Source organism: Macrotis lagotis, chromosome 7, assembly GCF_037893015.1.
Source record: "Macrotis lagotis isolate mMagLag1 chromosome 7, bilby.v1.9.chrom.fasta, whole genome shotgun sequence".
In the NCBI taxonomy this organism is placed as follows: domain Eukaryota; kingdom Metazoa; phylum Chordata; class Mammalia; order Peramelemorphia; family Peramelidae; genus Macrotis; species Macrotis lagotis.
Genome location: NC_133664.1, coordinates 109,621,855 through 109,637,775, shown reverse-complemented (window position 1 = coordinate 109,637,775; position 15,921 = coordinate 109,621,855). Strand labels below are relative to the sequence as shown.

At 36.1% G+C, this 15,921-nt stretch overlaps 1 protein-coding gene across 1 annotated transcript in view; it reads left to right on the top strand.

The window, feature by feature from the left end:
• Positions 1-15,921, top strand: part of IFT56 (intraflagellar transport 56) — a 76,282-nt gene that overhangs the window by 35,696 nt on the left and 24,665 nt on the right. Inside the window, 4 exon segments of the mRNA XM_074193584.1 lie at positions 2,872-2,974; positions 11,760-11,815; positions 13,406-13,459; positions 14,622-14,685. Of these exon segments, the coding sequence (XP_074049685.1) occupies positions 2,872-2,974; positions 11,760-11,815; positions 13,406-13,459; positions 14,622-14,685 (277 nt within the window).

Here is a 15,921-nt window from a genome sequence, read left to right as displayed (position 1 = left end):
TAGAGGACTCAAAGTTTGGAGCCTAGGGGAACAGTTAGAAACCTGCAGCTGAACCCACCATGTTGAAACTTTACTCTTTTTTTTTCATTCAAGAAAGATTTTATTTATTTTGAGTTTTACAATTTTTTCCCCCATTCTTGCTTCCCTCCCCACACCCCAACAGATGGCAGTCTGTTAGTCTTTACATTGTTGAAACTATATTCTTAAAAACCTTCCTAGACCTATGATTTTTTAGGCCCCATGTTGCATATTTGATTCTTTGATGGCTCCCTCTTTAGAAATTTAGAACTATAAAACTTAAGTGGAACTTGAAGATGTCAGTTCAGCCATCTTATTTTAATATGAGAAAGTGAGGCCCAGAGAAGTTAAGTAATTTGTACATCATCTATCTAGCTAATAGCAAAGTGGACAGTAGAATCCAAGTTTTATGATTTCTAGTCTAGAATAATGTTACACGACAAGTTTACCATCAAAGATGGTAGCGTAAGAGAGTACACATACTTACAAATAATTTCCAAATTATTTCAAAAAACAGTTTAGTGCTATAAATTCAGAAGAAAGTTTAAGAGGTCAATATGAAAGTAATTTAGGAAGGAAGACTTCATTGACAAGTTTGGCCTTGAATTGATCTTAAAAGGATGAGTAGGATTTCATTAGGTGGAGAGAACTAGGAAGGACATTCTGGTACAGAGAAATGGTAAAATATAAAGACAAAGAGGTAAGAAAGCACATACACTGGGAAGCTATAATTTAAAAAGTTGGGGTATGAGAGTTTTTAAAATCGAGATCTACATAGATGCATTAGGACTAGGTTGGTGAGATATGAGATAAATTTTCAAAATTTTGAGCCTGGGAGATAAGACATGGACAATTGCAGATTAGATAACATTTTAAGGAATTTATTCTTTAATATGTAGAATTCATGATGTATTGCAGGTTTTTCAGTGGTAGAGTGATATGTAATGAGAGCAGTAATTTATCTGACTTAATTTTTAGGGGCAGCTAGGTGGCAAAGTCGATAGAATACTGACCTTGGTGTCAGGAGGACCAGACTTTGAATCCAGTGTCAAACACTTGATCCTTACTTAGTCGTGTGACCTTGGACAACTCTCTTAACCCTGATTGCCTTAGACCCAGATGACTCCGGAGGAGAAAGTGAGACTAGTGACTTAGCACAGCCCCACCTCACTGAAATCCAATAAATGTGCTTGTCTGGGCATCACCTCCCTGATGTCATGGTCTTCTTCGAGAGTGAAAGACAAGGGGCTCCTAGGTGGCACAGTGGATAGAGTGCTGGCCCTGGAATCAGGAGGATCTGAGTTCCAATATGGTCTCAGACAATAATTACCCAGATGTATGGCCTTTGGCAAGTGACTTAACCCCATTGCCTTGAGAAAAAAAAAATAAACCAAAAACAAAAATGAAGGAGAATGAAAGACAAGCATGATAATAAGAATGGGAAGACCAAATGGATGGCTATTTATTTCACTAGGTCAGATATGAAATGACTGTCTTTTCTAAGGAGTTTTAGGTAAAAATAGATTTTGGGGAGAATTATTATTCTATTGGGAGTGGAGGAAATAGAAGTATTTGTTGTTTTTAGCTTGTGTAACTGAGAAGATAATGGTATCAAAATAATTAAAGAAGTTAAGAAGGCTAGTAATTTTGAGATTATGATCAACTGATAATAAGAGAATTCCAGAGTTAGAGTTGGAGATTTGGAGTTGGAGTTGGAGATCTTACAGCTGGTAATTTTTGAAAAGCACGAATTTTCTCATCAGTACTCTGGAAGGCATTATCAGAAGATATATTTCTATAAATATAATTTTTATTGAAAGTTTGTACAATATTTTTTCTTATAGTTTTTTACAGTTTCTCATAAAGTGGCAAAAACTAAGAAATACTGGATTACTTAAAATCTTACAACTTGTACTTCCATTTGAAATTAATTTTAAGTCTATTTAAACTGAAACCAGGATATGGAGTGTTTTGACAGTAAATTCCATTATTTACTGACAACCCCATTCAAAAGACATACATATTAATTTAAAAGTAGTACCCACATCATTTTTTATAAACTAAAATTATGACATGGTAGAATTTTCTTTCATTTTTTCTCCTAAATAGAATTCAATCTAGAGATCATCTAAGACAATAACGAACTCAAGGTTTAATAACTGGTATTTGCCTAACAGGTTTTTTTTTTGTCAAACATGTTAATTCTGTGATCAAATCAAGTCTATAGTCTTATTTTGTTCCTAAATTACCAAAGTTACTTTAGATCTATAAAAGATGTTTTTTGTTTAATTGTTTTGTTCCCCTCCCCATCCCTGCATTTTTGCCACTCTTCTTTCTAGGGCTTTACAATTTCCATATCTTTCACATTGCGAATTCTTAGTCAACAGTGAGTCTGGGCCACAAATAATAAAGGGCCTTCCCATTTGCATCAACTTAAAAATATTTCCAACTATGGACAGATACAAAGAAGATAATTTTCTGAACTTGTTAGAAAGTAAGAAGGAATAGACATAGTAATAAAAAAGGAAGCAGCCTTATGGGTCCTGACTTTATTCTGTTGCTCATGTACTTATTTAATTATGTAATGATTTCCCAAAAATTTAGAGTGATCTTAAAAAATGAAATATTTAAGTTTGACTGGGTAAAAAGTTGAAAAAGAAAGAAAAAGATAAATAATAATGAGTCTAAATGATTAATAAAATTATTTCCTCATAAATACAAGTAATCTGAAATTATTTTGTATACCATTTGTCCAGAAATATTAAGTTCTTTCCCCAGTCTAGCTTCCCAGGCATTCCCTTCCTTCATGCCTGTATTTGCTACCAGTTTAACAAATGACTTCTTTCTCTGTAGGTTGTTTTCCGAGGTGGTGAAGGTGCTTTGCAGGTTTTGCCTCCCCTGGTTGATGTTATTCCTGAAGCTAGACTAAACTTAGTGATTTATTATCTTCGTCAGGGTAAGGAACTATTGGTCTTAATCTTAACTGAACTTGGGAAGACTTTCAGACTAACTTCTGATCCCATATTGAACTATTTTTTTTTTAATTTTTTTATTTTATTTTGAATTTTTTATAATTTGTCCCCTAATCTTGCTTCCTTCTCCCCACCCCTCACAGAAGGCAGTCTGTTAGTCTTTACATTGTTTCCATGGTATATACACTGATCTAAGTTGAATGTGATGAGAGAGAAATCATATCCCCAAGGAAGAAAAATAAAATATTGTGCCTGATTGTTGCACTGATGGAATGAGCAAGTCCATCAAGATTCATCATCACTCCCAAGTTGCTGCTAGGGTGCACAGTGTTCCTCTGTTTCTGCTCATCTCTCTCAGCATCAGAACATGCAAATCTTTCCAGGGTTTCCCTGAATTCCCATCCCTCCTGGTTTCTAATAGAACAATAGTGTTCCATCACATACATATTCCACATTTTGATAAGCCATTCCCCAATTGAAGGACATCTACATTAATTTCCAATACTTTGCCACCACTAACAGCTGCTATGAATATTTTTGTACAAGTGATATTTTTTATGTTACTAAAATATTCTTGTTTAAGAGTAAATATAATACTCCCTCCCTCCAGAAATATAGACCCTCATGAGAAATAAAGGAAAGAGAAAATAAATGTGTTTCAGGCTGTGTTTTGATACTATCAGCTCTGTCTCAGGTGGATCACATTCTTTACGATAAGTCTGTCATTAAAGTTACTTCCACATGTTTGTACTGTTGCTGATTGTAAATTCCTCCATCCAGTCCTCCCCACTACCATATATTATATTTTCTCTCTCACTCTGTCCCTCTTATAAAATTTGCTGTAGGGTAGCTGAGTAGCACAGCAGACTGATCACTGGCCCTGGGGCCAAGAGGCCCCAAGTCCACATACCACCCCTGAGACCCAGCAAGCATCCAGCCCCATGGACCCAGCCAGCCAATTGCAGCCCCTTGCAAGAAGTAAAAAGGAAAATGTGTTATAGATGTCTGTTTTCTCCTGTGATCTATCCTCTCCTCTATCACCCACATCACCCCTCTTCCCCCTTTCCCCCTTCTCTCCTTCTTACTCTAGATATCTATACCTTATTGAATGTGTATGCTTTTTCCTCTCTGAGCCATTTCTGATGAGAGTGAAGGTTCCCTCATTCCCCCTCGCCTTCTCCCCCTCCTATATCATTGCAAAAGCTCATTGTAAAAGAAAATAATATCTTTTATATGAAATCTCTTAGCCCATTCCACATCTCCTTTCTCTTACTCCCAGTGCATTTCCCTTTTAGCCATAACTCCATGTTTACAGTATAGTATATATTCAGATTCAGCTCTCTCCTGTGTTTCATCTATAAAAGCTCCTTCTACCTGCTCTTTTAAATGAGAAGTTTCAGGGGCGGAGCCAAGATGGCGACAAGAGCAGATCTTGTCTTAGGCACTCTCTCATAAATCTTCGAAACTAAGGACTTTAACTAAATTTTCAAGAGATAGAACCCACAGAGGGACCCAGTAAGGCAGTTTTCCTACTCAAGGTAACCTAGAAAAGAGCAGAAAGGCTCTGCTCCCAGGGGTTGGAGAGGCAGCCCGCCACAGGGGTGGCCTGCCAGAGTGAAAGAACTTCAGCCTCCTGGAGGCAGCCCCAGGGCACTGGGAGCCACGGCTCACAGCAGTGGGGGAGTCTCCTGAGCTGCACCCCGAGGAGGACTAGGCACAAATTGGGGGAACAGTGGGGGACCTCTGCCAGAGCTAGCACATGAAGTCCAGCTCTCAGGACACACAGCCAGAAGCTTGGCCACTCCATTCCAGATCCAGGAAACATAAGCAAGCGGAGCCAGTAAACAGGAGCCCCCAGGGCATGAGCCCATTGAACCTAGGGAGGGGAGTGAAGAGAGACTGCCCAGCTCTGTCCTCTGCCCCTGGAACAGGACTATGGGGCTCTGAACACATTCAGATCCTGATCGTAGTCTAGGCCCCCCCATAGAACAGCAGGGGCCCCCTCCACTTCAGCCCTGTAGCAGAGGGGTGCATATGGTCATTCACAGACCAGGCGGGAGGACAGAGCCTCACACACTGAGACCCTTGTGGGAGTGTCCCAAAAGCTCAGGAAGCACTCCCCAAAACAGTCTTAGGCTGGGAAAATGAGCAAGCAAAGAAAAAAGGAACACCATTGAAAAATACATTATCTTTGATCCCAAGAAGGATAACAGAAATTGTGCTCAGGCTATGACAGAGCTCAAAAAAGACTTTGAAAACCAAATGAGGGAGTTAGAAGAAAAACTGGGAAAAGAAAGGAGAGAGAAACTGGGAAAAGAAAGAGAGATGCAGGAAAAACTTGAAAATGAAGTCAGCCGCCCAGTCAAGGAAATCCAAAAAAATGCTGAAGAAAATAACATGCGAAAAACCAGCTTAGGTCAAATGGATAAACAGTTCAAAAAGTTATTGAGAAGAATGTTTTAAAAAGCAGAATGGGCCAGATGGAAAAAGAGATAAAAAAGCTCTCTGAGGAAAACAAATCCTTCAGACAAAGAATAGAACTCATGGAGATTGATGGATTTATGAGAAATCAGGACTCAATACTTCAAAACCAAAAAAATGAAAAATTAGAAGAAAATGTGAAACATCTCATTGAAAAAACAACTGATATGGAAAACAGATTTAAGAAAGATAATTTTAAAATTATTGGAATACCTGAAAGTCATGATCAGGAAAAGAGCCTTGACATCATTTTCAAAGAATTACTACAGGAAAATTGCCCTGATAATCCTAGAAGCAGAAGGTAAAATAGAAATGGAGAGAATCCACCGATCTCCTTGAGAAAGAGATCCCAAAAAAACAACCCCTGGGAATATTATAGCGAAGTTCCAGAACTCCCAAGTCAAAGAGAACATATTACAAGCAGCCAGAAGGACACAATTCAAATATCGTGGAGCTGCAGTCAGGATCACACAGGACTTAGCAGCAACTATATTGAAAGTTTGTAGGGATTGGAATATAATATACCAGAAGGCAAAAGAGCTTAGAATGCAGCCAAGAATGAACTACCCAGCAAGGCTGAATGTCCTCTTCCAGGGAAAAAGATGGACTTTCAGTGAGCCAGGGGAATTTCAAATGTTCCTGTTGGAATGGCCAGAGCTGAACAGGAAAGTTTGATCTTCAAATACAGGACTAAGGTGAAGCATAGAGATTGGAGGAGAAGGGGAAAATATGAGGGACTTGATGAACTGCATGTATTCCTGCATAGAAAAATGACACTGATAATACTCATATGAACCTTCTCAGTTAATAGAGCAGGTAGAAGGAGCTTTTATAGTTGAAGCACAGGAGAAAGCTGAATTTGAAGATAAAATATGGTGTAAAAATGGAAATAGGAAAAAGGGAAATTTAATGGAAGAAAGAAAAAGGGGAGGGGGAATAGGCCAAGATATTTCATATAATAAGATTTTTCTTTATTACAATGAGTTATTGCGATGATATGGAAGGGGGAAGGCAAGGAAGAATGAGGGAATCTTAGCTCTCATCAGAGGTGACTAGGAGAGGAAACAGCATATATACTCAATGGGGTATAAGCATCTGGAGTAAGAAGGGGGGGAGCAGGGGGAAGGGGTGGGGATGTGAGGGAGTTGCCATCAGCAATGGCAATGGTGGAAAAACATGGAAGTAACTTTTGTGATGGACTTAAAGAATGTGATCCACCCACGAAAGAGTTGTTGGTGTTGGAACAAACACTCAAGCACATTTTTTATTATTATTTGGTGGGGTGCAGGGCAACTGGGGCTGGGTGGCCTGCCTGGGGCTGCATAGCAGGGTGATCGTTGGGTGTCTGAGGCCAGATTTGGACCCCGGTGCTCCTGGCCCAAGGGCCAATGCTCTGTCCACCACCCAGCCACCCCTACTATTATTACTATTTTATTTTATTTTGGGTCTTTTTTTTCTTTTTTTTTTTGGTTTTTTTGGCAGGGCAGTGGGGTTGGAGTGGCTTGCATGTCACATGGCTGGGTGATTGTTGGTTGTATGGGGCTGGATGTGAGCTCAGGTGCTCCTGGCTCCAGGGCTGGTGCTCCTTCCCTTGCACCACCTGGCCATACCTACAATTATTACTCTTTTTTTAATTTTAATTTTTTCTCTCCCCTTTACTTTATCGCTCAAGCAAGTATATATTTTTGGGGGGGAGGGGTATTTTGTTTACTCTTAAACAAGAATATATTATTAATGTATAAAAAACATTTGTACAAAATGAGAATAAATAAATATTAAATATTAGAAGAATGAAGGACAAAAAAAGTGAGAAGTTTCATATGAGTATTATCAGTATCATTTTTCAATGCAAGAATACATGAAGTTCATCATCATTAAGTCCCTCATATTTTACCCTTCTCCTCCATTTTCCATACTTCACCTGAGTCCTGTACTTAAAGGTCAAACTTTCTGTTCAGTTCTGGCCATTTCAACAGGATCATTTGAAATTCCCCTAGTTCACTGAAAGTTCATCTTTTCCCCTGGAAGAGGATGTTCAGTTTTGCTGGGTAGCTTATTGTCAGTTGCATTTCAAGCTCTTTTGCCTTTTGGAATATTATGTTCCAAGCCCTACGAGCCCTTAATGTAGTTGCTGCTAAGTCCTGTGTGATCCTGACTGCAGCTCCACAATATTTGAATTATGCCCTTCTGGCTGCTTATAATATTTTCTCTTTGACTTGGGAGTTCTGGAATTTTGCTACACTATTCCTGGGTTGGTTTTTTTTTTATCTCTTTCCAGGGCAGATCAGTGGATTCTCTCAATTTCTGTTTTGCCCTCTGCTTCTAAGATATCAGGGCAATTTTCAGGTAGGATTTCTTTAAAAATGAAGTAAGGGCTCTTTTCCTGATCATGACTTTCAGGTATCCCAATAATTTTAAAATTATCTTTCCTGAATCTCTTTTCCATATCAGTTGTTTTTTTCAATGATATGTTTCACATTTTCTTCTAATTTTTCATTCTTTTGGTGTTGAAGTATTGTGTCTTGACTTCTCGTAAAGTCATCAGCTTCCTTTAGCTCCATTCTGCATCTGAAGGATGTGTTTTAACTCAGAGAGCTTTCTTATCTCCTTTTCCATCTGACCAGTTCTGCTTTTTAAAGCATTCTTCTCCTCATTGACTTTTTGAACTGTTTTATCCATTTGACCTATGCTGGTTTTTAACATGTTATTTTCTTCATCATTTTTTTTTTGGATCTCCTTGACTAAGTTGCTGACTTCTTTTTCATGTTTTTCCCTGCATCTCTCTCATTTCTTTTCCCAATTTTTCTTCTGTCTCTCTTACTTGATTTTCAAAATCTTTTTTGAGCTCTGTCATGGCTTAAGCCTAACTTTTGTTTTTCACGTAGTCTTTAGATGCAGGAGCTTGTACTTCCTCATCTTCCAATTGAGGAGGATTCTTGGGGTCATAGACAATGTATTTTTCAATGGTGTTCCACTTTTTTCTCTGTTTACTTATTTCCCCAGCCTGTGCCTGGTTTTGGGGTGCTTCCTGTGCTTATGAGTACTATTGGGACACCAGCTTTGGAGGTTTTTTTGGTACACCCCACTGGGACCTTTCTGAACTACTTCTTTTTTATGATAAACCATTTCAAGTAATGAATTGGGATTTCAGTATTTTTTTCAACTTAGTTCTTGGAATAACAAGCCCGTAACCCTTAATAGCTCTGTTTAAATCCAAATATAATTTGAATTTCTATGTTTTGACCAGTCTTAATTTTTTCAAGTGAGCATTAAACATTCTTGAAAACCTATGTAGATAATGCTATGTCCTTACATTTGTCATTTTTCTCTCTGCCCACCTTTATTGTTCTTTCTTTGTTCTTTTCCTACTTTCTCTTTAACACCTTGACCTGGGACCTCCTAACTTACAGCCCTGATAGGATCCTTCAAAGTACCTGTCTATTCTTGGGCAGGGTTGGGGGAAGGGGGCATGGTATGACTAGCAAATTTAGCTATCATTCATGATGGAAAATTCTAGCTCCAGCAAAATTCTAGGCCACAGCACCCTAGGGTGATGCTCACCTCTCAGTGCCCCAGGTAGTTCTCTAAGATAGGAATTCTTTGTTAAAATAATATTTTATTTTCCTAATTATATATAAAAACAATTTTTAGTAATTAATTTAAAAATTGAGTTCCCTCTCTCCTTTACTTTCCCCTTCCTTTGATATGTTAGATATGTACATTCATGCAAAGCACATTTTTCTATTAGTCATATTTCACATCAGTAGTGAAAGAAAACACCAGAAATAATGAAAAAATAGTATGCTTGATCTGCATTCAGACTCCATCATTTTTTTACACTAGAGGTGGATAGCATTTTTTGTCATGAGACCTTTGTAATTGTCCTGGAATCATCATGACTCAGATTAGCTAAATCATTCATAGTTGATCACCATACAATTTTATTGTTTAGTGTACACAGTGTTCTCCTAGTTCTGCTCACTTCATTTTGCATCAGTTTGTGTCTTTTCAGGTTTTCTGAAACTATCCTGCTCATCATTTCTGATAGTACAATAGAATTCTATTATAATCATATATCATAATTTGTTCCCCAATTGATGGACATCCCTCAATTTTCAAGCTGCTGTGAGCATTTTTGTGTAAATAGATCTCTTTGGGATCTAGACCTAGGAGTGGTATTGCTGGATCAAAAGGAATTCACAGGGAGCAGCTAGATGGTGCAGTGGATATAGCACTGACCCTGGAGTCAGGAGGACCTGAGTTGAAATCAGGCCTAGCCTTGTGACCTTGGGCAAGTCACTTAATCCCATTGCCTTAAATTAAAAAAAAAATTTTAAAGGGGAGACACAGTTTTATAGGCCTCTAGGCAGAGTTCCAAATTGCTCTCCAAAATGGCTGGGTCAATTCAGAATTTCGACAACAATGCCTTTGGGTCCCAATTTTCCCACATTACCTTCAACATTTGTCATTTCCCCTTTCTGTCTATATTAGCCAGTAAGACAGGTTTCTTAACCTGGGGTGTGTGAATTGATTTCAGGGGGCCTATGAACTTGGATGGGAAAAATAATCTGAAACTGAAATTTAACATTTCTTCATTTATTAGTGACAAACTCCAGTAGTGTTAGACTTTACCAAAAAACCTAAGGGGTCCATGAGAAAAAGGTTAAAGCTTCTGACCTACAAGAAGTTATTATTGAGTGGATTCTGCTCTCTTCACTCTGATGAAATTCATACAAGCCTTCACATTCATTTCATTCAAGGAATGAAAGAAATGTATTTTATTGTATGACTATTTAAAACTAAAACATGATTTAATGTACTAAGCAGTTTTTTACAATGGTAAATGAGGAAAAAATTTAGAAGCTAAATCTTCAAATACAGAAATATATTATTAAATATGAATACATAAAAGCAGTTAGCCATTTATTCATTTAGTATTCAATAGATTTTTATTGAACTATTTTCTTGAGTCCTGTGCATTATTCTAGATCCGGAGGAAGATGTCAAATTTGTAAAATACATTAATTTAAGTAATAGGCTACTGTATCACAGATTAACTAGACTTTAAGTCCCATGACTAGAACATGTCATATATTAAAAGTAGTGAGACTCAATTACTATGTCATCAAAAGAAAATAAAAATTTTAGTTATTGATCGACTGCCTACAAGGCAGATCTTATTCTTTTAAATGAACAATGTGTCATTCTTAAAAATATAATTAAATCTTGAAGGTAATGTGTGAGAGGTCTGAAGAAAGCACATATTATATAGCTTTCCTGGCACTGACCTCATTTTATGATTAAGTTATTAATCAAATCCATAATAAAATTGAGAAATCTTACTGTAAAGACATTCAGTCAATGATCTGTCTAAAGAACAGGTTTTTCCCATAACAGTTTTAATGTGATTTTCCTTCACTTAAAAACATGACATCTCTCTCCTTTTTGCATCATCAATATAATATGAACTCCTGATTTTTGTTTTCATTGTTTACCACATTCTACTTGAATAGCTTTAAACTGCAGTAAGACTTTGGGGAAATTCTGTATCTGATGAAAGTTTTTTGTGACACTCTGTATTTTAAACTTCCATATATCCTTTGAGTCAAGTGTTTACCGTCCCATTTTTGTTCTGCCCTCTTCCTCTCTGCTTTGCCTGTAATGGACTACTCATCTTTCCCTCACCCTATCTTCCCCCACCATATCTGTTTTGAAGTTCTTTCTTTCCAAAGGTCCAAGCAAGTGAAACCTCCTTAGAGACATCTTCTCCCTCCTATCCAAGTAATTAAAAAGACTCTTTCCAGTCTTACATTTTATTAGAATTTTGGTTTTTCTTTGTCCTCCTACTTTCCCTCATATGATAGTTTTTTAACCCTCCCCCATTAATTATGAGCTCCTTCTTTATACCTCCAGTTCCTAGCACGACACCTTACCCAAAGCAGGCACTAAATAAATGTTTTTTATTGAATTGGATCCTAACACTTTGTAACTATCATTTAACCAGAAAAACTTGATGAGATTTTTCAAAACCAAGATGCCAAATAACCACCATATTGTGTTTGTTGTTAGCTCATCTGTAAAAGAAGAGGCTAGATGTGATGCTTTAAGGCCCCTTTGAGCTTTAGAACCCTATCTCTGAGTGATTTTACTGTACTTTGCTATGTGGGCTTTGAAGCAGAGCCGTTAATTCAGGATCAACGTATTTAACCTTTCCTTACTTCTTTTTCAGTTTTTTAGAATCACTAGAACTATCTAAATGTATTCTGATGAATTTTCTTGGTGTTTCAGATGATGTGCAAGAGGCTTATAACTTAATTAGAGATCTAGAACCTACAACTCCACAGGTAATTTATAACATTTTCTTTTCTCACTGCTTATAACTATAACCAAGTGAAAACCAGTGGAAGCTTAACCTGGTGACCCAATGAGGTCATTGCCAGACATATACCTCAAAAAGATCAAAGAAAAGAAGAAAGAAACAAATATACTAAAATATTTTTTTTGAAGAAAAGAATCAGAAACAAAGTGAGTGCCCATCAGTTGGTGAGTGAGCAAATTATGGTATATGAATATAGTAGAATATTATTGAGCTGTATGATCTGACAAACGGGAGAGAAGAAGCAAAGAAATAAAAGACTTTCAATTAGTGTTTAAAAATATTCAGAAGAAAAAAATATTCAGAAGAGACAGAAAGATCTAAAGGAAATTGAAGAGCAGGGCATTTTAGGCACTATTGTGTTTTATATATCATAAACAAAAAATATTTCTATAATAGAAGTTCACAGTTTTCTATATAGTTCTCTATTTCTGTTTGTAAATATTTACTGATGGTTTCTCAATGTCTTATAATTTTTATGTTTTATAATAAAGAAAATTTAAGAAAAAATAAATAGAACATGAAAAGAGATTCTAGCCTGAAAATTCTCAGAAGAGGTACATATGTGTATGTGTATATACATATATATATATATATATATATATATATATATATATATATATATATATATATATATATATATACACTAATCTAGGGAACAGTTTTCTTGAAATGTAGAGATATTAGGAGATGTGAGTGCCCTGAGCTTTTATTGACTTACTTTGAATATTCTCAGTTCTTTAAAAGGGCGGAGATTTTTTTACCTATAGCAATAATGAACCCCCAAATTATGAGTACATAAAGAAATTCACAAAAAATGTGGACTTTTAAGCCATATAGAGTCCAGACCAGTGATAATACTCTATTTTGATAAGCTTCAATATCTCCAGGTCTATTTTCTTATTTTGAAGCATTGAATCAAAATAGCCTATATATCAACTGATTGAGACTTTTTAACTAGGGTAATAAAAAGTATAGCCTGAGTGGTGCTGGAACAGATTATATTAGGTGCATCTGATCAATAGTTATAACAAAATCAATTATTAAAGATAATCCAGATATTCTCAACTTTTCTACTAAAGATTAATATCACTTATTCTCACATGTGCAAATAGTGTATTCTAGCATGTAGACTTGTCACCTTGAAACTAGACTGAAAAACTAAGAAGTATCTCTTGGGTTTTTCTTGCTAGAACCAGGTAAAATAACATTAGGTTGAGTATAGAAAATATTAAAATTGAATTTGAAAGATCCTACCTAAACCCAGGGTAGCTACATGACGCGGTGGATAGAGCACTGGCCCTGGAGTTAGGAGGATCAGGAGGACTTCAAATCTAACTTCATATGCTTGCTAGCAGTGTCCCTGGACAAGTCACTTAACCCTGTCTGTCTCAGTTTTCTCATTTGTGAAATGAGTTGGAGAAGGAAATGGCAAATTCCAGTATCTTTGCCAAGAAAACTTCAAATGGGATCACAGAGAGATGGACATGATTGAAATGTATCAACATCAACCATTTCCTCTCCTTTGTTTACTTAAATAATAACCTTTTATTTCTAGGAATATATCCTCAAGGGGGTGGTTAATGCAGCTCTTGGACAAGAAATGGGTTTGGTGAGTATAAAATCTCTGATTTTCATGACTATAGATGATAATAAGGATGAAAAAGCAATTGATGGTGGTTTTCAAAATAACTGTCATTTTGTCATACTGTTCTTCTATAAATCTAATGTCAGTTTACATTCACTCTTTAGGAAAAAAATTGCTGCTTTCCCTTAACTCTGACAATTAAAACTTTTCATTTATCAAACTACATCTATAGTCATTGCTCCTCTCAAGAAAGATAGCATAGCATGGTTTTATAGCTTTTCCCTTCCAAGTTTGTATTTAATCATGTAGTAGGTAGATTTAATCACGTAGTAGTTGGATTTAAAAAATTTTTCAAACATCCTAGCTATACTATGATATATATTAGATGATGAGGGTAATATCAACTCTGTGTTAAAAGCCCATTGCTTTTCTGATAACATATACATCAGCCTTAATACTTTCCAAAGCTCTTCTCAGTCATTTTTTCATTTTGTTTGTTTATTCATAGAATTATGAATAATGATGTTGACAATGATAATATATAAATATAAATACATACATACATACATACTTAGCCTCCTTTGGCTGAAAGTAAAAGTTTTGTTCAAAGACAGGATAAAACATAATTGTACTTCAGAAGTGAGATATAGTTTCCTTTTAAAATATATTAACATGGGGGCAGCTAGATGGTGCAATGAATAGAGCACCAGCCCTGGTGTCAGGAGGACCTGAATACAAATCCAGCCTCAAAAACTTAATAATTACCTAGCTGTGAGACCTTGGGCAGGTCACTTAACTCCATTACTATGCAAAAACCTAACATAAAATAAAATATATTAATGTAAAACTGAAAATAGAAATCAAATTAAAATATGTTTCATTGATGTCAGTGATGCTTTTAGTTCTCGTGTGTATCAGACATCAAATACTTATTGATTCTTTTCCCTTTTTGTCTATGAAGTCCAATGCATATTTTCTTGGATTCTAATCTATCAATTTCTCATTAGCCACAAGATTGATAATTTTTGCAGGACCAAATGAAATTCTACATGTGTAGATACTTTAAACCTCAAAAGAAGAATTAGCAATAAGATGAGATTGTTATTATCATTATTATTATTATTTTCTTCTTAAAATATGAATACACTGCTTATTTTTTAATGAAAAAAATTTCTTTGTCTTTTAGAGGGATCATCTGAAAATTGCCCAGCAATTCTTCCAGTTGGTGGGTGGTTCAGCTAGTGAATGTGGTATGTCTGAAATCTATACTCTCTTTGATGGCAAGATTGAAATAACCAAGGCCAGGGGGTTTATAAGCCATTTATAAGATCTCTCATCAGGCAAGAGCTCTAAACAAAGGAAATAAACAATTTATTCTTTACCCTGAGAAGTTTAGAAAAGATTATTTCCCTCCTCTACTGTATCTTCTTATTCTTGTTGCAACTATTTGTTTCTACAAAACTTTAAAATTTCATATTCTGATAAGTATCTATTTGCCTTTTATTATCTCCTCTGAGTCTTATTTGACAATTAGTTTTACATTTAGCGTCTTCCACTAGGAGTAAGATTTCAGACAAGTAAAATGGAAAGAGTCTGAGAGGAAGAAATTTAGCATGAAAGGAAGTCTAATAACCATAGAAAGAGTGTTCCAGATAATGAAAGAGAGAAGGCATAGGAAGAAAGGATGTGGAGGTCATCTGTCTGGTAGAGATGATGAGAGAGGTTTCTTTTGCCTCTATCCTCTCTATTCTTAGTTGACTTAGAGTAGTTTTGTAGTTTCATTGCATCAATATTGGCCTTTGCAGAGAGCTTCCTCTTTTCCTTCTCCTTTAAACCATTTGTATTATTAGAATTTTTGTTCTTGAGATAAGCTTATCATTCTTGAGCTGATTTCCCCTTATAAAATCATAGAATTTAATCCTACTTTATCCTTTCTCTGAGCTCTGAAACCTCTTCATCTAAAATTTAAGTTGCATTTTTTAACTATGTTCAGTATTCTTTTCCTTATATCATTTATTGTTTCATTTAATATCTAGTGCATCCCCTCCAAGGTGAGGTGAATTGCCTAAGATCAAACTGATAATATGTAGCAGACTGATTCCTAAATCTCTTCTTTTTCAGCTATATAGCAGTTAAGTAGTCTATCTCTCCCAGAACTTGTACCTAGCATCTTCCCTTCTCCCTAATTTTCAGCTGCTCCTTACTACTGCCTTCAAATATACCCAGATCTCTTTCATCATTAAAAATCCTTCTCTTCATCTTACCAACTCTTCCAGCTATCATCCCATATTCTTTCTCTCTTTAATAAGTAAACCCCTTGGGGGAAAATCTGCTTCATTGCCTCTACTTTCATATGTCCTGCTCATTCTTAGGTTCTTGTAATCTGGCTTCTAATCCTGCCACTTGGCTGAAACTTCTCTTTCCAAGGTCACCAGTGCTCTCTCTTATTAAATTCAATGGCCTTTTCTCAGCCTTGCTGTCTTTTG